This window comes from Catharus ustulatus, chromosome 1, assembly GCF_009819885.2.
Source record: "Catharus ustulatus isolate bCatUst1 chromosome 1, bCatUst1.pri.v2, whole genome shotgun sequence".
Taxonomy (NCBI): Eukaryota; Metazoa; Chordata; class Aves; order Passeriformes; family Turdidae; genus Catharus; species Catharus ustulatus.
In genome coordinates, this window is record NC_046221.1 from 51,422,732 (window position 1) to 51,447,273 (window position 24,542).

At 38.7% G+C, this 24,542-nt stretch overlaps 1 protein-coding gene across 1 annotated transcript in view; it reads left to right on the plus strand.

The window, feature by feature from the left end:
* The window catches only part of ARPP21 (cAMP regulated phosphoprotein 21), a 149,628-nt gene that overhangs the window by 52,181 nt on the left and 72,905 nt on the right, over positions 1–24,542 (plus strand). The window contains 4 exon segments of the mRNA XM_042780057.1: positions 175–315; positions 16,322–16,351; positions 16,353–16,428; positions 18,191–18,292. Of these exon segments, the coding sequence (XP_042635991.1) occupies positions 175–315; positions 16,322–16,351; positions 16,353–16,428; positions 18,191–18,292 (349 nt within the window).

Here is a 24,542-nt window from a genome sequence, read left to right on the forward strand (position 1 = left end):
AATTCCTTCTTTTTTTTTTTCAGCATTCTGTAGCAAACATTTATATGTAAATGCATAACAGAGTTTTCAGTGAGATTTTTGTCCACTGAATTGTCAAATGTATTGCTGTTTTCATTTATTTATAGCTTAGAGGGAAATGTAGTTATCAATGCTATTTGTTTCCTTTGTTTCTAGTAATCACTATAAGAAGTTCCCTCAGATGTCATCATATCAGAGGATGCTAGTGCACAGAGTGGCAGCTTATTTTGGAATGGATCACAATGTAGATCAGACTGGAAAATCTGTAATTATCAACAAGACCAGCAATACAAGAATGTAAGTAACAACATTGCTGTGTTTTTCTTTGTTCTTTTTCTCAAGACAGGAGCTGGTTTGAACCATGACTGTGTGGTGTTATTTTTATATATACATAAATTTTCATTTGTTTTTGTAGCAGCAAGTGAGTGCTATTTATTGTTTTCTAGGTTGGGAAGGGAGGACAGGGCTCTCATGGTGAAGCTATAAAGATACATGAGGAGAAATCAACCTAACTTGTCTCTTGCAAGAAAGCGTGGTATCTTGCAATGTTACTTTCCCTGATTCCTTAGTGCCACCACTTTGTTACAGAAGAGAGCTCCTTGCTTTACAAGTCACCAGATACCATACAGCTACATCCTAAATAGCCCAAACATATTTAGAAGATTGCCTCTTCCCTTTGTCATTCAAGTAATTTTCTGCCCAGACTGATTATTTAGGATTTCCCTCCACCACCTGCCACCATTCATTCCCTTTTCTTCTCCTCCCGTCTTGGTTCCATTTCATTTTCCCTTCAAATCTCGCTGTTTGACTACAGTGTTTCTGTGAAATACAAATACCTTCTGGCGTTCAAATGCATTGCAAAATTCCTGGTAGGTTAAACCTGTGTTGGCGTAAGTTCTGTGCTTCTCCATGTACTGGTTAAAGCTGTATAAGCTAAAACTCTATAAAGCTAACCAAAACTTGATATGAGCTGTGGTAATGCCTAATCACCATCACTTTTCCTGCCAAGTGCCACATGTATTAAACATAGCCTTCCGCGCCCTCTCTACCTATAAACTACATTATGAAGAGGAAGTAATTACAACTGGGTAATGAGGTTTTGGTATCTGGTATTGGAACAGGAAAGCCCCATTTGAAAATTGTGTACTTCCTGTATTCAATTAGTAAGATAAATCTAAACATTTGTTTCATTTTTATATTCAGTAACTAGGTGATTTATTTACATCCAGTTGCAGAGAGCATTTTTAAAATGTTATTAGCTTCCCCTGTAGAAGGATGTGCAGGACTGGGAGTTGGACTCAGTGATCCTCATGAGTCCCTTCCAACTCAGCTTATTCTATAACTGCCTAATTTCACAAGATCAATACTCATTGGTATTTGCTATTTCACTGAGCCCTAAAAGTCTTCCATGTGAACGTGGTGAATTTAAGATAATGGGCAATTTATTTTAGATCCTTTTCCTGGGCTGTCCCTGAGATACTTGGACATCTGTGAAACAGCACTTCAGCATTAATGTTTTTAAAGGTTTGAGTAAAGCGTGCGCTAGCAATTTGATTTTCAGACGTCAAGGGAATTACAGTAGCTCAATAAAACACTCTGGCTGCAAAGGCTTGGTCTCAGGGTTTGATAATACCTGCCCCCTGCAAGGGCTATCTTCGGTTTTGTGTAAGAAAAAGCTTGGTATGCAGCAACCTGGTGTTCAGTTTTGTGCTGAAAATGAGTCCCCTCTTAAATGAAACACAGTATCTGAATGCTCTTTAAGCATTCCTCTCTCTTTTATAGTCCTCCCATTTACCTTCACATCGATGTCACTTGGTGTAGTGCACCAACTGCTACAGATCTTTCCTCACAGCATTGCCTTGTCCTGGTTGACTTGATAATAGAGTAATACTAACACATTAATATCTGTAAATGCCTTACTCTGTTGTGTGGCTTTTATGTCAGAGATCGGTAGCACTGGAAGCACTGTTGGAAATGCTTACGAGGTGCTTTTGGACAGGACACTGAAACCTTCTTCAATAGTCAGAGATTTATCTGAGTGCTCTGGTGAAGTTGTGGCTTCATGCATGGTGGAAGTGAGCAAGCAAGGCCATTTCCTAGGTATGAACTACCCTTCTTACAAGCTCAGCAGGCAGGATATTGTAGGGATATAACAGATCAAATGGCCTTTGGAGCTGTGGTCCTGCAGACTGCAGGTGAGGCTATTAAAAATTGGTGCTGACACCATTCCTGTCTAGATATTCCAGAAATAAATGCAGGGCTTTGCCCCTCTGTTGTCTGTAAGTACAGCTGTTTTGTAAGCACCACATAAGCTGCAAGCTGCTGATTTCTTCCCTCTTCAGTGATGTGTTAGGTAACTGGATTATATGAAGTTTGTATTGCCTTGTGGTTTTTCCAGTGCGTTATTTAAATTATATTGATATTTCCATAAAATAAAGCTTTTGTGAAGTGACTGCTTCGTTTCATAGCTAGAGGAGATGGCATGCTTTTTTTAAATGTCCCTGCATCTGACAGAAAATAGTTTATTATCTAGCATGAATAAGGACTGATGAGATTTTATTATTCTCAGCAAATATTGTGTAAGTTCCACATCTGAAAGCGTCCAGTGTGATTTCATATGTTCTTCATTTCACTGCTCTCAGAGGAGACAGTTTTGTGCAGTTTCAAATCAACAATAAATACTGGGAATGTGTTGACTCCATTAATTACTACTTGGACATTATCCAGAATACCAGGGCATTTGAAGAGCATCTGAAACGCTGTTCAGTGTGGTTATGTTGTGCTGTAAGTCTATGCCTTGATAGCTTTACGTGAATTTATGGAGAGACCCACAGACAGATGTTCGGAAGATTTGCATTTTGGCAATAAATTATCTCTTTATGGCATGTTGTTTCCAAACTACTTTAGCTACTACTGTGGAGAGAGAAGACTATTCTTGCATATTTAGGAATTCATAAATTCTGCACTGGCTGTGACTTCTGTGTATGTGTACTTCTTTGAGAGGAGCATAAGACTGCAGTGTTGCTCTGTGGGCTTGAATAAGCATCTTGTGTTTATTTCTTTGGCTGAATGAGGGTTCATGTCACGTCTTTGCTCCCACTTGCAGGCAATGAGTACTTCCCTGCCTGCAGGTGATGAGTTCTTCCCTGGCTCCAGGCAATGAAGTTTGTTTATCCTGTTCAGCAGAGACCTCCTGTGCTCGCTGCCTGCAGGTGCTTGGAGATAAAAGTGTCAAAAGAGTTAATGGTTTTGAGATGAAGGGACTGGTATCAATGTTCCTTATGGGTGCTTTGGAAAGGACTAGTGTGTGGTGTGTCAATCAGGGGATAAAGCGTATGAATGGAGCAGATCGGGGCATTTCTGTGCTTTTTTCAATTGGATGTCTTAGGGCAATGTGGATCCATTTTTATGTACCTATGCCTGTAAAGCGCTTACTTTATGGAGGTTTGGAATATAAGAAAGTTTTGCTTGAAGAACTTGTAGCTGGAAGAAGAGCTATGACTTCTCTGTTCATCTGTACTGCTTCACATAGAGGGGAAAAGAGGTGGTAAAATATTCGTTAGGATCTGAATCTCTGGGAGTGCAATCCTGCAGTTTTCATGAACTCTCAGTGAAGTAACTCTTAAAAATACAGTCAGACAATAATGGCAATTTTTCAGACTGAAGAGTATTTATAAGAAGAGCTTACTCTAAGAATCTAAGATGCCTTTTTATTATTATTATTTTATTGGAATGTGAATGAGGCCTACTGTTTTTAAGCTTTTTTTTAGGAAATGAAATTTTAAAAGACGGTGAGGACCTCAACCACGTAAGTGTTTGTTGACCTTAATAAAGTTAAGTCTCTGTATTCTAGCTCTCATTAGAGAATAGTGGATTTTAAAAACAAAATTTCTTTTCATATGGTTTTTAAAATTAAAAGTCCTTCCAAAGTCCTGCCTAAATAAATCATCCAGTTTTTGAAATCTTATTCTCAGACATATATATGAGAAAAATTGATTAGCAAATGAAGGAGATTTTGTTGTTATTTTGTTTCTATAGTCAAAGAACTCAAACACTCCTTAAAGTTGGAAGTCTGCCTTGCTCATTATGAAACTGCTCTTGTGTCATCATTCTAATGTATATTTGTCTGTCATCTGTGTCTGTCTGTCATCTATCTAAAGATACACAGAAATATACGGGGAACTTAAGACAGTGAAATATGATATAAAGAGAAGTTTGGAATTGAGGAAATATGTTAGACAGGACATCCATTTTTGGAGCCAAAAATGTGTACATGTCACCTTCTGTTCTGCATATTCATCTTAATTCCTATCAAACAACTGGAAGTACTTCAGGGTTTTGTGCAGAACTGTTCATATTGTGAGATGTATCAGTTCAATCAGATTCATTGATTTGGTTATCTGTAGCTATGTGGAGAAATGTAGTGGAAACATTTGATGTGCTTGGTGAATTCAAAGGGTTTTCATTTGGTTGATTATCATCAGCCATGTCACAAGCATGTCTGTACCATAGCCCACACATACATTCATGTACTTTTCTTATATAAAAGAGAGTGGTAGGGCTCATCAGAACCAAGAAAGTAGAATGCTTATGATATATAATGCTGTGTTTGGGCATATTAATATATTCTGAGGGTATAACATAGCTATTATGAACTTCATACCAATTCTCACATCCTCAGTTCTGACTATTTTATTTTTCAGGAGCATTTTGAGTTATGCATGTTTTTTTCCTACTCTCTTAATATTATGCTGCCTCAGTTGGAAGGTGTTTTGGTGCCTTTGAGATACTTCAAAAACTTGAGGCATTATTAAACTGTTAGGTGCATTACAGGGGTTCCTTATAATCTAGAAATTAACTGTATCAGCAGAAGGAGACATAATGTTCAAGTTGTACTTTGAATAAGCTTTTGTAGTTTGGCATACAATTTGTGTTATTCTACCTTCTCTGTGTAAGAGTGATTTGAATCAAAAGAAGAAGAAAAGTTGTCATTGGGTTTCTATTGTGTATTGACCGAGTGATTAGTAGAGGTGTGCTGTGACAATTTCACCATCTTCAGAGTCTGAACTTTTTTACAGGATCCTACAGGCATTCTTAAAATGGATTCTTAAAATTCATGTTCAGTAAAATGGCATTCACTGAACTTGGAAATTCCAATGAAGAAAAGATTCTAGAATTTTTTTTACCCGAGGATGAAGTGCCAAGAAGATTTCCTTGAGAGACCAAGTGTTACAGCCTTTAGAGCATGCAGAAAAGTATGCCTTTCCTCTTAGGGTATTCAATGTAAATTACTTTCTTTAAACCATTGTTTGGATGGGACATTTCAGTGATATGGGAGTAGTGACAAATGTATCTGAATGGAAATACCTTTTTTGTAAAATCCCAGTCAAAACAATTTGATGTTTGCCAGAGCATTTGAAGAAAAGGTTTGTTACACTCCCTGTTATAAACCAGAATAGTTATTTTGCAAATGATTTGCTTCATGGTGTTACTCCATCTGCATTTAAGCACCTTATGCTATTCTTAATTATCATATATGTACTGAGAGGAATGATCTTCTGAGAGCAGAATTGCTTTTATGAGCCACATGACGCATGAAAATGTACATGTACATCCTTATTTCCTGTTTTATTATTTTCATTGGAGCCTGGCATTATACTTTTTTCTTCAAGGGACTATGGAGTCAGAGAACCTCTGTTTCCTTTTGTAGTTGCCTCTTTTCCATCTTCTCTGCAGAGCAGTTACTCCTTGGTTACTAAGAAATAAACAGGAACTGGAGATACCCAGATGTCCCCTCTGGTTTACAATTGCTGTTGCTCAGTCGGAATTATGACATTCTCTGATACAAATGTGTAGAGAAGTAAAACGGTGCATAGTAGATATATGCAACTAAAATGAAGAAACTTGCGTAGGTGAAAAATAATACTGTAATTGGCTGACACTTTTTGGTTTAAGATGAACTACTACCTTATGTGACTAATAATTTAGTAAGAATGTCAATAAAAGAGTAATATATAGTAAAAACTTTGAGATTATGTAGCTATATTGTAACATGTAGCATTTAAATAACAGATTACATTGGTTGTCATAGATTTTAGGTTTTTTCAAAATAGTCTGTTTACTTCAGTTGGGGATTCAGTTATTAGCATGATTAGAAAAAACCCAATATTTATTTTGTTAATGATAGTTGAATTAGCCTTTTATTTTCAGTGAGCTTTCTGTCATTTTAGTCCTATTTCTCTTTTGCATGAAAGATAAAGATGAAAAAACATAGGTACATAGTACACTTGAAGTTGAGTTGAATTTGACCCTTTAATACTAGCTTCATTCTTTCTTCAGTGTAAGCTGTATATTGGACCCTTAAGAAATTACTTATTCTGTAAATGAGATATTAGGGTTAATGAACCAGTTCTAATAGCTCCCATATTGAATTTTTACCTAATGCAATTTATTAAATCTAAGTGGTTTATAATGAAGGTGGACATGTGCTTTTTACAGCTGTTCTATACTGTGATGAAATACTAGTTAAGTGCTAACCAGTAGATATCCATGGTATTTCTTCTTCTTTTTTTTTTTTTAATAGTATAAATTTTATACTAGATTTTATTAAACCTAGAAGGTTACTGTCACTTGCTTTGTGTGGGTAAATGGAAGGTTGCCCAGGAAGAGAGTGCTGTGGAATAGCAAGTAGGTAATTTGGTTGAAGGAAGCTCTTGCTTGCTTAAGTTGTTAATCTTTGTGCTCATTCAAGCTGTAGTAAGAAAGTGCTCCTTAACTGAGATGCTGTTTGGTCATTTATACTTTCATATCACTGGGGAGACATCTGAAAATCTGAGATCTGTGCTTTCCTCAGAGGTAACAGTGCATCAGTAGTAGGTCAAGTAATGGTTTTATATCTGAGCATTTCAGAAATAAGGTATTTAAATTTGAGCAAGTAAATTTTAGAAATTATTTAGATTGGTTATATAATTGCCTTTTGCTCTTCTGTAGCCTGCCTCATTTTTAACACAGGAAAAAGGACTCATAGAAATGTTAAAAGTATTAGGAGTTTCGAGAAGTCTTTGTCCATTGTTTCAGCTTGCTGCTTCCAGAGTGGCCTTGTAAGGCTGTCTCTGACAGTTTATTAAAAGCAGGCCCTCTTCTTCAGGCCAGTGATTGTTCAGAGTATGCCTTCTGATCCATGAGTCTTCCTGCTAGAGATGGCAAAATGTTTGTGGAGTAATGCAGAAGTCAGAACATGAACAAGACTTTGTTATGGTCTTAATGTGATGCCTTTCAAGAGGATTGATAGTTTCTTTGTTATCCTGCTGGTTTTGGTGAACCATCTTCAGTAGTCTTCAAATGTTGAATTTGCTTCCTTTTTCTCTGTTACATATTAATTTTTGAACTTCTGAAATAGAAAAGTGTCATTTTAAATAGATCACAGCAGTTAATGCAGCACTGTAATTTTCAGCCACTTACAGAATATGCCACATCCTTAAAATCAGATATTAATGAATTCCATAATAAACTGTGCTACCATTTTGAGCCTCTGTTAGCTGGAAATAAAATTGGCATGGTGCAAGATATTCAGCCTCAATAGATACCCTGAATATCAAGAATTAAATTCAACTGGGGAGGGAGGAGCAGAAACAGGTCCCTCAGTAAAGAAATAATCTTAGTTTGTACACAGGAGGACAGCAGAGCATTTTGAAGCTCTTAAAATGATCCCTGCCTGAGAGAGGATGTTACGCTTCTCTGCTATGAGAAGAGCTGGTACTTACATGTGCCCTTGGCCTGTAGGCTTCTTCTATGTTCAAAGCCTGTGTTCTGGCCCAAGGATCGTGGACAAAATATTGAAGTTTGTACTTAAACAATGCTCAGGGAGCCAAGAAGTATGTTTTTGCATCCATATCTTAAAAAAGGATGATTTTCTGGAAATAAATTTTAGGAAAGGTTGTGAGGGTCATGAGTTGTGCAATGATACCTCAACATTAGATCAGAGTTTTTAACTACTGTATCTCTGAAATGCCTCAGGATCTGGCCCCCTGCTTAGTCCGCACACAGCATAATTTGGAATGAAAAAGATTCCTGTAGCATCTTGATGGATGTGCAAAGGTGACATAGTAAAACCTCATGGTCACTGAAAGAAAAATGCTTCCATGAAGCATTCCGGCTTTTTTTTTTTTTTTTTCAGTCCTGCCAGATTTATTTGCAAGCCCAATTAGAGGGGAAGAATGCCTGTGAAAATGACTTGTGATTTTCCACATCCTAACTGTTTAGTAATTGCTGAACATGTTTAGAGGCTGGCTGCTGTTCTGAAAAAATAATAAAGAATATATGGTCTTATACTGGGGAAAATACAGCATTTGGTGTTTGCAGATTTTTTTCTCCCTGTGCTACAGAGAAGGCAGCACCTTGAAGAACCGTCTTGTACAGAATTGATTTTTCTTTTATAGCTTTTAGTGTGCTTTTACCATCATAACAGAAGTTCTTAGTGACTCATATGATAAAAGCAGCAATCTGTTAATGAGGCATTTACCATCAAACGCTTGCAATGCCATCTTGAGTGGTTTTAAGGATTAAGTTGTGATAATATAACTGCACTTTACTTTAACAATTATCTAAATTTAAATTCCCATTCTAACTTTTTGAAACCGTGTTTTAGCATTTATCAGCCCCTAAATACATGAAACGTATGTGAAGGGTATAATTTCAGGCCCTCAATCTTGAAAAATGTTGTTCTGATAGAATTTAATCCACTAATTTAAACTGATGGGCTGGAATTCTGCCTTGTGTGATGAACCTTTTTACAGTGATGATATTTGCTTCCAAGTTCTGTAAATTAACTTTCAGAATATGTTCCTGTGCCTCCATGATAAAAACAGGTATTTGTACTGCAGCTAAGAGTTTCATCCCTCAAGGTATAAAGCAAATAGACAGTAATGCTTGCATAGTTTTACTAGGGTAGTAATGCAGACCCCTAGGAGAGCCTAAAACCAAAAAAACACACAGAGGCAGATACAGTAGATATTAAAAAACTAGCATAGCAGTAAAGGCCACCATACTGTGTCACAGTGTGCCTTCAAAATAGAGGCCAATGTGATGTTGGACTGAGCAATCAGTTTCATTAAAGACAAGTGTACATAACACGAAAACATGGTTGAACCATTAGAGCACCTGCGTAAGAGTGCCCCAAATTTTCACAACTTCTTTGAATCTTGTCTGCAGCAGTGACTCTCTCAAGCTCTTGCTACTTCGTGGCTCTCCTCACGACCTCCTTCTGTAAAATCCTTTTTTTCAGTTATCATTTTCTTTGCCAGTTGGTGATTGAGAGCACCCTGGGTGTTGTTTTTCCCATTCCTAACCCCATTACCCTGCCTATCTTTTGTTTCTTGTTGCCATTTATTCAGGAGAGGAATATTAACATGCTGTCCCATGTAATACGCATTAAATGAACATGGCATTGCAAATACAAAGTTCAATTTTTTGGGTTCCTACCTATCCAGTGATCTCCCCTTTTGAACTTGCATCCCTGTGTGGAGTTCTTTCAGACAACTGCTTGGCTATTACCTGTGAGGGTTTTGCAGATGGCATACACCAAGTGCTTGCTAGGTTTTTTTAACTGCATCAGGCACTGTAATGGCAAACCCATCTTTTCCGCACATGGTGAAACTGCTGCTTCTTTTGAAAGGCGTCTTGCAACAACCTGTGTGCTGTGGGGTTGGCAGAAACATATGTGTTGTAACAAAAATTTATGTGCTGTATAGAAGTCAGCCCTGACAATACCAGACTCTATTTAATACCTCACTGTTTGTGAGCTGTGCTGATGCAGTGACTGAGTCTTCAGAATTCTAATATTCAAAGCTCATGCTTCTCTCTTTCCATTTGTCCTTTTGGTGTAGAGTGTGTGCTTCCTGACTTTTAGACAGTTATTTCAGAGCTAATTAACTTATTTTAAATGAGTGCAGGTTTTTTTTTTCTCTAGTATTTAATTTCTTATCTCCTATGAAAATAGAGTTCTATGAAACTGCATTAATTTTCTTGGCAGACTAAAGGAAATACATGTTGCTTCCTTAGTCTGTGTATCATAATGGCTATTACCATTCTGCAATATGTTTTCAAAATATGTAATTTGATTAAATAGTGAATACCTGGTTAAGGTAGCTAGGGCTTGGGTTTTTGTTTCATTACCACTTAAAAGGACTGACTCAGAATCAAAAGCATTAATTGAGCATGTAATGGTGAATTCTCCTTAAAGAGTCCATGTTAACAAATATACCTGAGGGAGTAACTGTATTTTCTGTCATCCAGAGATAAATTGAGAGAAACTCTACTGAACTGAATGGAAGTAGCTCACATTAAAATCACCATAATGATAGAAGAGAAAAAAATCCTTTAATACATCAAAAAGTCAGGGTTTTTTTTCCTTCCTGCCACAAAGAAATACTTTGCTGCTTACTCTAGCTTTACCATTTCCAGAATACAAACTTAATTGTAAGGAATGAGTCCTGAACAGTGCATTTTGGGCCTTGCTTAAGTAAGGACTGCCCATAGCTTTTAAGGAACTATAAAATCAGAAAGAAAAATGGCGAACTTATAAAAGAATGAACAGACACAAGAAGCATCTAAAGGGTACTGATGGAGATTTGTTCTGTTCTGCTATGGATTTGTTACTATATAACAGATTCAGTGTTTCACAAAGTGGCAGCGAGGTTAAGAATAGAAGAATTCTGGAAGTCACCTAGTCCAATTCTTGGTCAAGCAGCACTACTTGACCAAGTTGCCTGAGACGATGTCCAGGACCATCCCTAGGATGGAGACTCCACTACCTGTCTCAGCAGCCTGTGACAGTGTTTGGTCACCCTTACAATGAAATAATTTCAAGCATGGAAATAAGGAACTTCACCTATACCTTGAAGTGACCAGTGCTAGCACAGAAATGAGGCTGAAAGTTTCGACATGATCACTGTCTGCCTGGGAAGGAGCACAGCCAAGAGAAAGGGGAACACAGTATTGCCCTGAGATTTTACCTGAGTATTCTCCCCAAGTCTGGACTTGATATTGCACACAAGTATGTAGAAATGCTCCTGAGCCAGGGAAAAACACTGGGTAGTGATACCTGTAACGTAACTGTGTCTGGCCTTTGGTTAAACTGATCACTTGACAAAAAGTAATTTCTTTACTGTGGGGTTAAAAAAAAAAAAAAGAGATTAGGAAATGGTCTAAAGTGATGGGAGCAGACTTTGCAGAAGTTCGCAGATGCTCAAAGAGTTTTGGGAAGCTTTTAATGGTGAAATGTTTGGGTGCTGCAGGAGGCCTACTGAAGTTGACTACCTGGAGATATCCTACTGGCACCTACCTGAATATAAAGGTGCTACACTTCTGGGCAGGATGGAGAGGAGAGGCTGTCTTGGATGTCCAAAGGGTCTGGAATCTGGGAGTGAGAAGGGGACTACTCAGCTGCCTGAGGATGCACTAAGTTACACTCAGGTCAAGTCTCTCTTAAACATTTCTAGTGCCTGATCAAAAGCTTTACAGGGAAGGAAGAAATATGTTCTGTATTCCATTCAGAACTACATTGCCAGAAAGGTGACTAAACTACCTGAAAGCTGTTAGGAAATATGAAATGAATTTATATACAGTTGTGGTCTTATGAAGTTCATTTTCAAGGCACAGATGTTTTGCTTCCATTCATATTATTAAGCAATAAAAATTTGAATTATTCAAAAGTTATATTAGATAAAACCAAAACAAAGCATAAACACACCACACAAACATATTTTTACCCTGTGTGCTTTCCCCCTCCTTTTGTGTTGGTTTCTGAGCCTTTAAGGTATAACTGGGTCATTCTTTTTGGTTTTCTCAGTAGAGTCCTCGAAATTAAAAAATCTTATTGATTTAAAAGGCATTTCCTCCTTTAACTTCTTTTACAGAGTAGTAGGCTTTGAGATTCTCAATTGATGCACTAATTCCATGGAGGGTAAATGATATACTGAATGGATTAAATGAAATCTTATCTTACAGATAGACAGCATTGCTTGTAGGCAAGTATTTACATATCTTTTTTTTTTACACATGGCTCTGACCAAGTAGATGGGTGTACTGTTACCCATGGTCAACCTGCCAGTATAGTATTGGTATTGTAGCTTGCTTTGTATATGATTTCTATTTTTTTTGGAAGATCTCTAAATAATGAAGAGTACTTGAGTTAGTGATAATACTTTCAGAAGTTCTCAGTGTCTCGTCAAAAAAAGGCTGTCCAAGTCCCACTTTTAAAATTTTTTTAAGAAATAATTTAGGTATCCAGTGTTGTAACAGTGATGAAGTTCCCGATTTCTTAATAGGTTTGTAGTGATAATAATAATTGCAAACCTTGCTTTGACTTCAGGAAGAGCTCAATTTATCCCATACTAAAAATAATCTTGATAAATTCACTCCCATACATGCATGATCACAATCTTATACATTGTGCTGACTACTAGTGGCAGTATCAGCTAAAAAAACTCAAATGAGTAGATGTGATTGTTATTAATTTAAGACTCACAAGAGAGTCATTCACTGCATCTGCTGTATTATTGTAATTTCACGACCATAAGGCGCACCGGACTATAAGGCGCCCCCCCTGGGAGTCAGCAAAATTTGCAACTTTGTAGATCATATAAGGCGTACCGGACTATAGGGCGTACTTTTTTTTTTGCAGCGAGGCTCCGCCCCCAGCTCCCCCCATGTGGTTTCTGGCAGAGGCCCCGCCACAACCCAGCAGCCATGGGCCCCCGGGCCTGCCCGGACCCGGCCGGGGCGGTGCCACGGACCCCGGGGCCAACCCCTACCCGGCAGCCATGGACCCCCGGGCCTGCCTCCACCCAGCTCCCATGGCACTGCCGACTCCCTCACGGCTCACACTTCTGGGGTGGCAAATGTCACAACTTTGTACATTATATAAGGGGCACCGGACTATAAGGCGCACTTCCGGGTTTGGGGGAAAATTTTAGTCAAAGGGGTGCACCTTACAGTTGTGAAATTACTGTGTATATTGTTAGTATATTGACACTACACTATATCATACACAAAATTGTGCATTATTTTCTTCATTTTGAAGCAGTTGATTCACCTGCAAATTCATAAACTAGTATAACAGATTTCCCCAGAATAACCACAGTGTCTGTGGTTCCATACAACGGATACATTATGCTGTTAGAGGGAACTTTAAAGCTGGGAATATGGAGTTTACACTGGCTTCCATCAGTGGAACAGACCCAAACCTTTTCAGAGTCAACCTTTTCTCTACCCAAGTGATTCAGAACATTTTGGTGTCACTTACTGGTTTTAAACACTGTTTGCCATTTGTATCCTACTAATTTTTTTTTTTTTTTTTTTTTTTGTTACAGTAGATATTAAAAGAGAAAATGCATTAGATGCATTAGACAGTATTAAGGAGAAAAAGACAAGCATATGTGTGAATATCTTCTTTAAAATAGTTAGTCTATGTTTCTTTCTACTGATGATTTCTGATGATTTTCAGCGTTTGAGGGAGGCCTGCAGATTGGTGTGCCTGAAGATACTTATTGGTATGGTATCCTAAATCTCATGTGACAGTCTTCTCCCACGTTTTCCATCCCTATGAACTGAAATGATCATGTTTCTTGCAACCTAGCTGGTAACAGTGGCCAGAGCTGCAGAGATGGCTAAGAGGGGTGGATGTTCTCATGGTTTTGAAGATAACCCTGGTTCTCTGGGGTGCTCTGCACATTTGCAGACTCTCCCTGCCCATGCAAATTTTTTTTCACAACTGGAAATTGATCGCCTACTGGACTTCTAGATGAATTTTATTAGCAGGCACACGCTGAAACATTAATTTTGACTTTTGGTCTGATCTTATACTTTTCCTTTTCTCTTATGAAAAATAGAAATATTTTGTAAAATAAAAATAGTAGAAGTGAAAATGAGATTTCAAATTTTAAAAAATGCCACGGCGATGGCGGCACGGGGCCCCCGCCTTCCCCCCGGGCCGCAGCAATGGTGGCACGGGGCCCCCCCCCGTCTCTCCCCCGGGCTGTGGCAGAGGAGGGCAGGAGAGAGCTCTCCTGCGTCTCTCCCCGCCCCCCATGCTACCTGCAGGGAGCCTGGCTCCACCCGCGGCACAACAGAGTAACAATTTGTAACAATCGCGAAATACCGGCTTTTACTAGCAGGTGCTCGGCTCAGCACCCTGGCTGGCACTTCTGAGGTTGTAAATGTCAGAAAATTATTCACATATTAGCCGCTCCTGAGTATAAGCCACATTTCCGGTGTGGGAGCAAAATTTTAGTCAAAATGGTGCGACTTGTATTCGTGAAACTACTGTAATTGGAGGTGACTTTTTTCAAAATCTTTTCAAGCTTTTTTCCTCTCTAATGACTTTTTTCCTGAATTTTAAAATCTAATTAATTTATTTTTCTTTGCATATAGTTTATTAGATTCTCAGTAGATAATTCACAGAGCTAAATTTTACAGTGATGGTGCAACTACAGAAATTGTGCTTTAGGCATAAAACTAGAAAAATAGGAATTCTCAGTCCTGTGAAAGCACAATATTTGAGTGAATGATTCTTCATTTCTGGCTGCACAGGCATAGTGCTTATTAATGGGAGCAAAGGGAGAACAACCCATCTAGCAATCCATTAATGGGGCTTTGTAGCCTTTCTGTTTATGAGGAAACAGTGAATGATCCATTAGATTATGAAAGTACTATGCGGAGAGCCATGGTCCTCTGGGTTTTCCTAAGGAAGGCTAGTAGGGCATCCAGAGAGTCTAGTGGCTTGGGCTCTATAGCTATGGATTGTGGTCAGAGATTTCTTGAATTGTCAAAATCTGTGGAAATTGGGATATTGTGTTTTGTTGCTTTGTCACAAAAAATGCAAATTGTGAGCAGAAGTGGAAGTGCTCAAAATTCATACAGAAAGACAGGCGGGATAGCTGGTGTGCCTTACTAGTGAATTTCTTACAGTTTATTACAAATGTTTCCTGTATATCTGACAATGAATTATTATGGACTGCAATTATGGCATGAATATGTGCTGCATTTTGATTTGAAATCCGTAACGCTGTAACAACAAAATGGTTGCTGATTTATCCATCAGATTTAATTTTCTGTTGTGAAATAAGATGAAGCTGAGATGTTTTTCTAAAGTTTGTAGAGGACTCTTATTTGCAAAAGCACTGACCTCTTTAAATTCTGCCTTTTGATTTCTTCACCATTGCTTCTGTTGATGTCAGTGGAAGCTTTGTGGCTTGTTTATATAGGTATCTAGACACGAGCATCTCCTATCGCCGCTGTTGTTGGCAGCTCTTTCAGCACTGAGGACAAGGCTTGTGTTCCCTGAGAAATCTCACTGTGTATTGCTGCTTTAAAAACTTAGTTTGTGCAGTAATAGCCCCCTCAATCAGGTGATAGCAGCATATGAATGTGAGCTCAGTTCTTGAGGCCACTGGTCACCCTATTGACATGATTGGGCTTAAGACACTGCAGATTTAGAAACTGCAGCCTTAAAATATTACCACTCTGGGAGTGGTGCAGGCTGAAGTGTTATTTATGGACAGCTACAAGGCATTGGCAGTGACCAACTTGGTCACAAAAGTTGATTCTTATAGTTCTCTTTTTGCACAAGGTGAGAACACAGAATGGCATCATAACAGTTTATAAACTTGAAAATGTTGAGCCAAAACCCTGGGGTTTGGCTTTTACAATAAATAAATAAGTAAATGTATGAGTTTAAATCAGTTAACCAGTTGATGTTCTATGATTTATTTCGGAGTATTTTTCCCACTTAGTGGTGATGAGATAGAATTTTATTCAAGCGAAACATCATCAGTCCCTCCCTTTACTGGTTTTGCTTACTAGAAATGAGGAAACTCTTGAGTGGCTGGTTTTGGTTGTGTGTTTTTTAAGATTTCTACTAGTTTTTCCTTGCTTTTCAAGATGAATAGGCTTCATAAAGTGGCAGTGTTGCTAGAGATTCCATCTACTGAAAGAAGCAAATTAAAATACAATGTGGTAATTTTTGTTTTCCCTTTCCTTCAGGCACAGTGAGGAGAGTCTAAATATTTCAGTGACTGAGACTTTGTATTCCCATTCCTTGCTACACAACAACAACAAAAGCTATTTTTAGCAATAACAGTTAGCAGCGATACAGCAGCCTCAGACAGCTACAGGCAGTATCTCACAAATGGTAACTGCTTTTGCACTGGAATACCTCTTGTGAAAACAAAGAACTCTGAGAAATAAAGATCAAAGCACAACCAAAAGAAAGATTTTTTATTGCTATGTTTTACTTTGCTGGCAGACCAGAGCAAAGGTTTTCTGAACATTTAAAGAGAAAAAGGTGAAGAATCCCAGAAGCGATTTATCTTGAAGCGAGATAACTCTAGTATTGATAAAGAAGACAATCAGGTTGGTTCTCGGTTCGAGAGTTGCTGAAATTTGTTCTGTTTTTGAAGGTGGGCTGACTGATGCTATTGTTGTGCTTTTGTTGTTGCTCTCCTCCTGCCCTGCCCTCTTGCCCCTCCCTGCCTCCTTTGGCACACATGGCATGGAGCCCCAGCGTGGCTGCTTCAGCCGTGGAAGTGTGTGGGTTTGCATGGGTGGTTTGCTTGGCGCAGGACTTGCTGCATGACCATGGGAGGGGAAATACCAGTGGCTCCAGGCTTCGTGGAAGACTGTCTCAGTCGCATTCCTCAATGTCTTGCCTAATTATGGCAGTTGTTATCCTTCCATTGTACCCATTCAGACCTGGATTTTAGTATGGACCAGTGATGAACTGATGTAGCCCAAAAAGGAGAGAGGAGAAAAAAGGTGTAAAAAAAAATAGTCACAAAGATGTGATGGTGAGGCTAGGTTGATTTTTTTTTTAAACCATCTTAAAATGTATTTTGACCAAAATTAAATTAGGTTCATCTTTTACTTCCCTTCCTCCTCCTGTGCCCTCACCACCTTTTACTGTCTGTCTAACTTGCTTGTGCATGTACTGTGGCAGATGTTCTCCCCTGTATTGCCTGTGCCATACTACCTTAACTTAGGAGAGTAGGGGAGCACCAGGGAAATATGGGTGTTTTTGCTTCCTTTAAAAGCAGATGTCATGCTGTTTCAATCCAGTGCAAGCTGTGTATGTGGAACAAATCAACAAAAACCAAAACACCCCCCCCAAAAAAAGAAAAAAAGAGGTTCTGATGTTATTTGCTTTTATGAGAAAATTCTCACAGGTAAGAGAACAGTGAATGCTTTCTTTGCTAGGATTATATTTTTGGAGGAACCAACCAGTGAGTCTCTTGCTGACACTTCCCTTCATGTTTTCAGTAAAGGACTGGCTTTTTTCTTTTCTTTTTTCACTCTTTTTTTCTTGACTTTCAGTTGTACATGGCAGCCTTGCCAGTTGTGCTGCATCCAAGATGGCTTTGAAAACAAACCCCAAGCAATTTCAGGGTGTGGTGACCATGGGAATCAGTCAGAGGAAAACAGCATCACCTATCTCACCCAGTACATGGATGCAGGGGAGAGAAGGACCAGTCCTTGAAACCCACTTATCAGTGAAGCATTTCCCAGTTGGGGCTCATCTCCTCTGTTCTTTCCCATGGCACAGCCATTTCCCACAGTGTCATTTACCAAGAGGCAAAAATGGCCCATCTTTTCCCAGGAAAGCTTCAGTAAAGGGTTCCATACAGTGTGAAAATGGTTAAAACTGTTGTGCTGAATATCTGGGACTTCTACTTGCACACACAGACTTTGTGGGTTTCTTCTAGGGTTTATAGTTTAGGTCTTGCAGCCTAGTTACCCTCTTTCTTTCTTGATTCCTTAGGTAGCCCGCCCCTGCCTGCCCTCCTACTCCTCACAGCTGGTAGGAGAACCAAGAAATGTTAGCAGTTGAGAGCAATGACACTTAGACCTGGGGTGAGAACACCCAATTTTAGGATGGTGGGCCCACAGAGGCTGTACAGAAAGCTTCCTTTTGGCCACCTGCTCTATGAACCCATGTGCAGTATCTAACTGGAAATACTCAAGCGCCCAGTCTCACAGGGTTCTTTGTGCAGGAATGGCAGCTATCACTTTCGTGCTTAATTTGTTTAAGTGAACATTTATTATTCTCAGCTGACAGTTACTTAATCGCAGTTTTTAACAGCTCATCTTATATAACCCTCCTGGTTTTCTTTCTGCTCAGCAAAACAGAATTCTTCCATTTAGAGATGACAGACGAAGTAAATCAATTGAAGAGAGAGAAGAGGAGTATCAGAGAGTGAGGGAGAGAATATTTGCACAAGATGTGAGTAGTTATTTTAATTGCCTCTTTAGTGCCATGCCTTCGTCAGTAGTCAGACAGATTTGCCCCCCTCCTACGACAACACTCCAGCTGGACTTGCCCTGTAGAGCTGGAAGTGACAGGGAAAGCTGATTGGCACAGAGGGTCTCAGAGGAGCATTAGAGGTGTGCAGGTTGTTTCTGGAGAGTGAGGTGATGAGAGTTGCAGGGAGAATGGCAGAGGAGAGATCAGGCCCAGCATGTTGTCTGGGGAGTGTCTGTCCTGTTTCTTTGAATGTTCATGTTCACATGGCCTAGGTTTGCCTCTTTTTTCCTTCTCTTTTGCTAGCTGAAGAGCAGTGATTTAAGTGGACACTGTCAATAATTTCAAAGAACTGTGTTATTTTATATTTCTTTTAAGGTGGATCAAATCTTTCTAAGTGTCCTTCTGCAGAGACTCCTCAGGGTTTTGGTATTTTGGGCCAGTGCTGTACCATCAAGACAAAGAAACAATGAGAACAAAGAAAGGGCAGAGGTTAAACATGGAGTAGAATAATTTTTGTTTAAATGACTGATTAAACTGTATTTCTACCATTAAAAAGAATCAATCATGCTGTTGATGATTATTATATTCTGAAAGGAATAAAATGAAACAAGCATTAAAATTCTTGCCCTTACCAAAAATCAGAATTTGCATGACAAGGTATATTGCTAAGGAAAATATTTAAATCTGAAATATCTGTGAGCAATACCTGATATTTGTGGAAGAAAAAAAAAGAAGAGAATCACAATTTGCTATAATACTGTAATGATGAGGTAATAAAAGGGAGAAAAAAAGAAACAAGTCACGATTTTAATGTTTTATCTCATATCTCAGTGGGAGTTCTGCCATTTATGAGGAATATAGGAATAAACCAAATTAAAACTATTTTTGAAAATCGTATCTGTCCTTTTAAATTAAAACTGTTCATATATTGCAGGGCTAATAGTACTATTATCTGGTTTAGGAATTGCACTTGTCCAAGTTGGGTTTTTTTGGCAGAATACACTGTATAGTTTTAAGATGTGTGTTGTCTCACTTACTTCTTAGTAAATAGCTAGCTACAGCTAAATATTTTAGCCTCACTTCTTTTTTGGCTGAGATGATTTCAGTAAAAGCCCTTCAATTTCCGTTTTGCCTTGAGCATGTTGTTCTCATGTAAATACTGTCATAGGCTATGCATGGTGGAATTGCCAAGTTGTTTAAGAGCTGCAAGAGCCTCTTTGCAACAAGTTTCTTTTATGACATATAAGAGGTTTTGACACATAACAAAAGAGCTTGTGCAAAACAAAAAAATCTTTGGGTCTTGAAGCAAAATTCAGATGGGGCTAAATTCTAAAAATAACCAAATGAAAGTTATTACCAAATAGTCTAGTTTCTATCACAAGCTGAAGCTAAAAATACAGGCTGAGAAACAGGGGTGGCTGGAAAAGTGTGCTGAAAGTGGCTCTATAGTGTATTGCTGCTGTTACCTTTAGATACAGTAATTTCACGATTATAAGCCGCACCATTTTGACTAAAATTTTGGTCCGAACCCAAAGTGCGGCTTATAATCAGGTGCGGCTTATATACGGACAAAGAACAAAAAGTTGCTGTTGTAGTTTGGAGGAAGGGTGTCTGCTGAGAAATGCAGGAACTTCTCTTTGAAATGGAGAATGTAAACCCCCTCCCTCCAAATTATTAAAATTTTGAGATCAAGGGGCTTTCAGGCAAAGATATGGGAATTAGGAGTAACAGTTCTTTACTAGGGAAATTAAAGTAGAAATAGAGTACTACAAAGAAACAAACTCCAAACCCTGACAGAGTCAGAGAACAACCTGACACCCTGTCAGGCAGGGTGTTGGTAGCAGTCTCATTAAATGGGGACCGCAGTCCCCTTGCAGTGACAGATGTGGGTCAGTTGAAGCAGTGCTCCTGTAGAAGATGCAGTTTCCCTCCGGAGGTCCAGTGGTGATGTGGAGAAATCCAGTTTTCCTCTGGAGTCCAGTGGAGAAAGGGGCTACCTTAGTGTCCCAAAACCTCTGTTTTTATCTTGGTAAGAAATGTTGGGCTCCTCTCCCTGGCTGGAGCAACTTCCAATGGGTTGAAGTAATTTTATCAGTCACACAGTGGGACTCAATGGGCCATTAGCAGAAAATGACTGGCTGGAGGAAGGATTGGTTGTGAAAATATAAAGAACAATGTCCCACCTGGTTTCAGTGGATGGCCCATTAGCAGAATATCTGCCGTTGAGATAAGGATCACTGCCCCCATTCTCAACAGATGGTGATAGAATAGATACATTTTATCACACTCTGTATTGTAATGTGCGGCTTATAATCAGGTGCGGCTTATGTATGGACAAAGAATGAAAAGTTGCTGGCACCCGGAGATGCGGCTTATACTCAGTGCGGCTTATAATCGTGAAATTACTGTATTTGAGTTCTGAAAACAGGCAAGTGGTGAGAATTTGAATTGCCCCACAGCAGGAAGCTGGTGTGGTTCATTGGGTTATCATTTTCGAGTGGCAAGACCTAAGTAAAAGTGTGCTTTGTGGCAGGCATTTTAAATGGAGTTGGGAGGGAGCATTTTTACAGATCAGCAATGCTAGCTATCTCTCCTTCTCTCTCTCATGTCCACTCCTTTGCTCTCTCTCTCTCTCTGATATTGTAGGTGTTAGTGAGCATCATAGTGCAGTGAGTTTCAGCAAGCTATATGTTTAATATAACAGCAATCTGTGTTTTAGTTGATCTTTTTTGAGTGGAGCACCCCTTGCCACACGTATTTTTAAAAATACAAGGTATTTTTAGGATGATGCCAGTGATTGTGGTGGTGGACAATGTATTTTTTCAATTTTAGCAAAGAGAGAAATGGCTTCCTGTAATAGATAGTCACTTACTGCATGTAAGACTGTGAATTTTTCAGGCTTTCTGCAGTCATTAATTAATCTAATTCTCCCCAGGTTTGTGTGAGGTAGGTGCCTAAGCCTTGTTACTCTGCAAATTACAGATATAGAAGGAAAGTCGAACATGGATTAATCATGTGGTGTTTTTATTACCTCTGTACTGTTTACACTGCTGTAGTCAAACCTTTGTCAGTGCCTTGCTTATGAATTTTAGCAAATGGATCACAGATGCATCACTTCTAATTAGAGTATGCATGAAGAGAGCTTGCGTGGGAGGTCTTCAAAGGGCAGCCATGAAGGTCATTAGTACTGCTGTAACTTGTTGCATCCACAACAACCCCCCCTCCCCCTCACAAACATGTTTTCGGTACCCAAAACCCTTTAGATAACAGCCCAAGAGTCATAAAATTAAACAAAATTTATGAGGAAAAGGCAGTCTGGTTACCAGGACAAAAAATTTCCTCCATGTTTCAAGTGCTGTGAAAAATGTCTTAACCCAGACCCCACATAACAATATAAAGCTTACCTGTCCTTCCTTTGATTTTGCAGGACTCTAGTGCACCAGATCTCTTCATTTCCAAGTGGGAAGGTTTTAATGAAATACGTATGTTCATGAGAAATGCCATCATTATGATAGTTCTTATGATGATTAGTCTGGTATTAGTTTAAATTATACTTTCTGTCAAGTTTTTCATCTGCTATGTTGGCTATTACAAATTTTGACAAGGAGGGCTAGAAGTTTTAATGACTCCTGTCTCAGCAAGTGGCAGGGGTTGAGAAGCATGTTGGTTTAATATTTGAATAAAAAGGATTGGTGAAGAAATAAATAGTTAATAAACATGATTATTCCACCTCACTGAAATAAGAACTGCAAAGTGCACCTCAAATTTTTGAGGCTGCTAACAGTAGAAAAGTGCAGACTGAGCTCTGTTATGCTCTAAACTATTTTCAAGGTTTTTGTTTTTTTAATTGCAAAACTTAAAATCTTCCTTTTAAAAACATGTTTTTATTGGAAACTTAAAAGAATTTGTGAATTTTACAGCCAAGTACACTGGAACAGAGGACCTGCACTGTCAGGGTCTTGCAGAGAAGTTCCATGTCTGCTTTAGTTGTGTTTGGAAAGTTCCAAAGTTACTGTCCAAGAAAGACAAAAAACAACATACGGGAATAAAAAAGTTGTTATTTCCGTCTGTGTGGATTTAACAGAGAATCCCAAATGCTTGCATAAATGGTACACGATGTTTGGCTTTTAAACATGCAGAAATTTGGTTGTAAAGACTAGCAATCAAATTACATGGGGAAAATTTTATTCTTCAAGGTTAGAGCAATGTATAACCCCATGAGCCAGAGTCACTCTAGGACCTTTCAGTGTTCTAAAATGAATTCTCTAGGACTCATTCTGTATTCACTGAAAGATGTAGATTTTTTTTCCCTACTTACACAAATGCTTGAGTTGCCCATAGCACACATGAAACTTATTACAGGAAATACACCATGTTGTTTATTTTTACAGTTGCCAACTGTAGTATCTATTTTTAACCGAGGAGTGTATTCTGAAGAACCAGATCCTTTAGGTACAGTAAGTAATGATTCCTGTAGTTAAGAAAACTCAGAGCATCTTTATCTTAATCTCTGATTAAAAGAGAAACAAAAGAAATATATGTAGACGTGTTTTCAGCCTGTTCTGTCCCTCTAGTGTGAAAAGATTAGGAAGAAGAGGGCTTAAAATTAATAAAAACAAATCAAAGGCATACCTTGTGCTGGCCACCATAAACCTGTAGGTATTAAAACTCCTGTACTGGTGTACAGAGACTTTCTTTGTGGCTGCAGGTCAAATAACAAGCATTAGTTGAAAGCCTGAGATCTATCACATCTTGTTAACTGATATGAAAATTATTATCTGATAGTATCCACTGAAGGATATTGCTGCATATTAATAGTTATCTGTGTTTGCTAATGTAATTAAAAGCAGGAACAGCAACTCCCAGTATATCTAGTGCACTGGCAGCACTGATGCACATTTTCCGGTTGAGTCTTTAAAAGGTTCTTCGAAACTGGAAAAGTGAAATACTCATTTCATAAATAACAATTAGTTCTACAGAGCACCCTAATGTTAATCTTGCATGCAGAGATCACAAGGACATCAGCTTGTAGGTAATCTTACATAATTTTTACATCTGGTACGTTTGTTGCCAATATGTATAAAGGATAAACAAGAGTCAAGTGTTTAAAGGATTTCTTTGATAACAACTGTACTGTGTGTTTAAGCTTTCCTGATGCTTTAAATTGAGCAATGTTGATGCTATACATCAGGAAAGTGAGTCCTGACTTTGTAGTAGTTAAATTTCTATCCAGAGCTGCTTAGCCATTTGATTTTTAACAGTAAGAATAAAATAATAAAAAACTGCCTGTCTTCTCTGCCTCTGAGTCACACCTGTCTGAAGAACAATTCCCAGGGATTGTGTGGCACTGTGTCAACATCATCAAAACCAAGAAGACAAATGGAATTATTGTGGACTCAGATTAAAGTCTGTATACACTTGCTAGTGGTTCCCATCAAGACACTGAGAAGGAAACAGACCTTTCTGCTTGCTTGATATTTATTCTGTTTTATGCCCCAGTCTCTTTAAAAACTTTAATCAAATAAAATAAATATAGACAAGTGCATTACAGGCTTTTGTAACTTTGTGGGTACACAGTCCAGTACTCTGGTCTGAGCAAAGGTTTTTCTGTAAGAGTAGCTGTAAGCCTGTGCTTTGCGATGTGACTGCACAATGTCGGTGCACAGATGTCCATCATGAAGCTCAAGATGAAGACACAACCCCACAGCTGTGGTTGTACAAGTCTGTGGGGTGACTTCAGTATGCTTTTCTAGGGCTTTTTGCTTCAGCATAGTCAGATTATGCTAAAGTCTGCACATTTGTTAATGAAACCTGGTACCTGAGCAAGGTACATAAAAATGAGAAAAGGCTCAGTGTTGTAGTTGTACAAAGGATCCCAACGATTTTAGATGAAACAATTTGTATCTTCTCTCAGCCTGCAATGAAACTCTAGGTCTACTGTAACTGGTGGGAATTTGGTTCCTGGCAATGGAGAACTTGATCCTGATGTCCTGAGGCTTCATGCCTAAGGAGAAACGTATTTGCCCCTGATGCAGCCTAGTGCCTTGCAAATTTAGCAGGAGTGCAGGGTGGGAGCTTACCTGGGAAGCCACAGAACTGTTAAATGTTCCCTAATATGGATTCTGAGTGGATGAATTACACTCTAATTGCCATCTCAAAGATAAATTTCTTCCTTCTGTAGATTGATGGAGTAGCACTAGCTGTGGTGACAAGAGAAAACTTTGTCCAG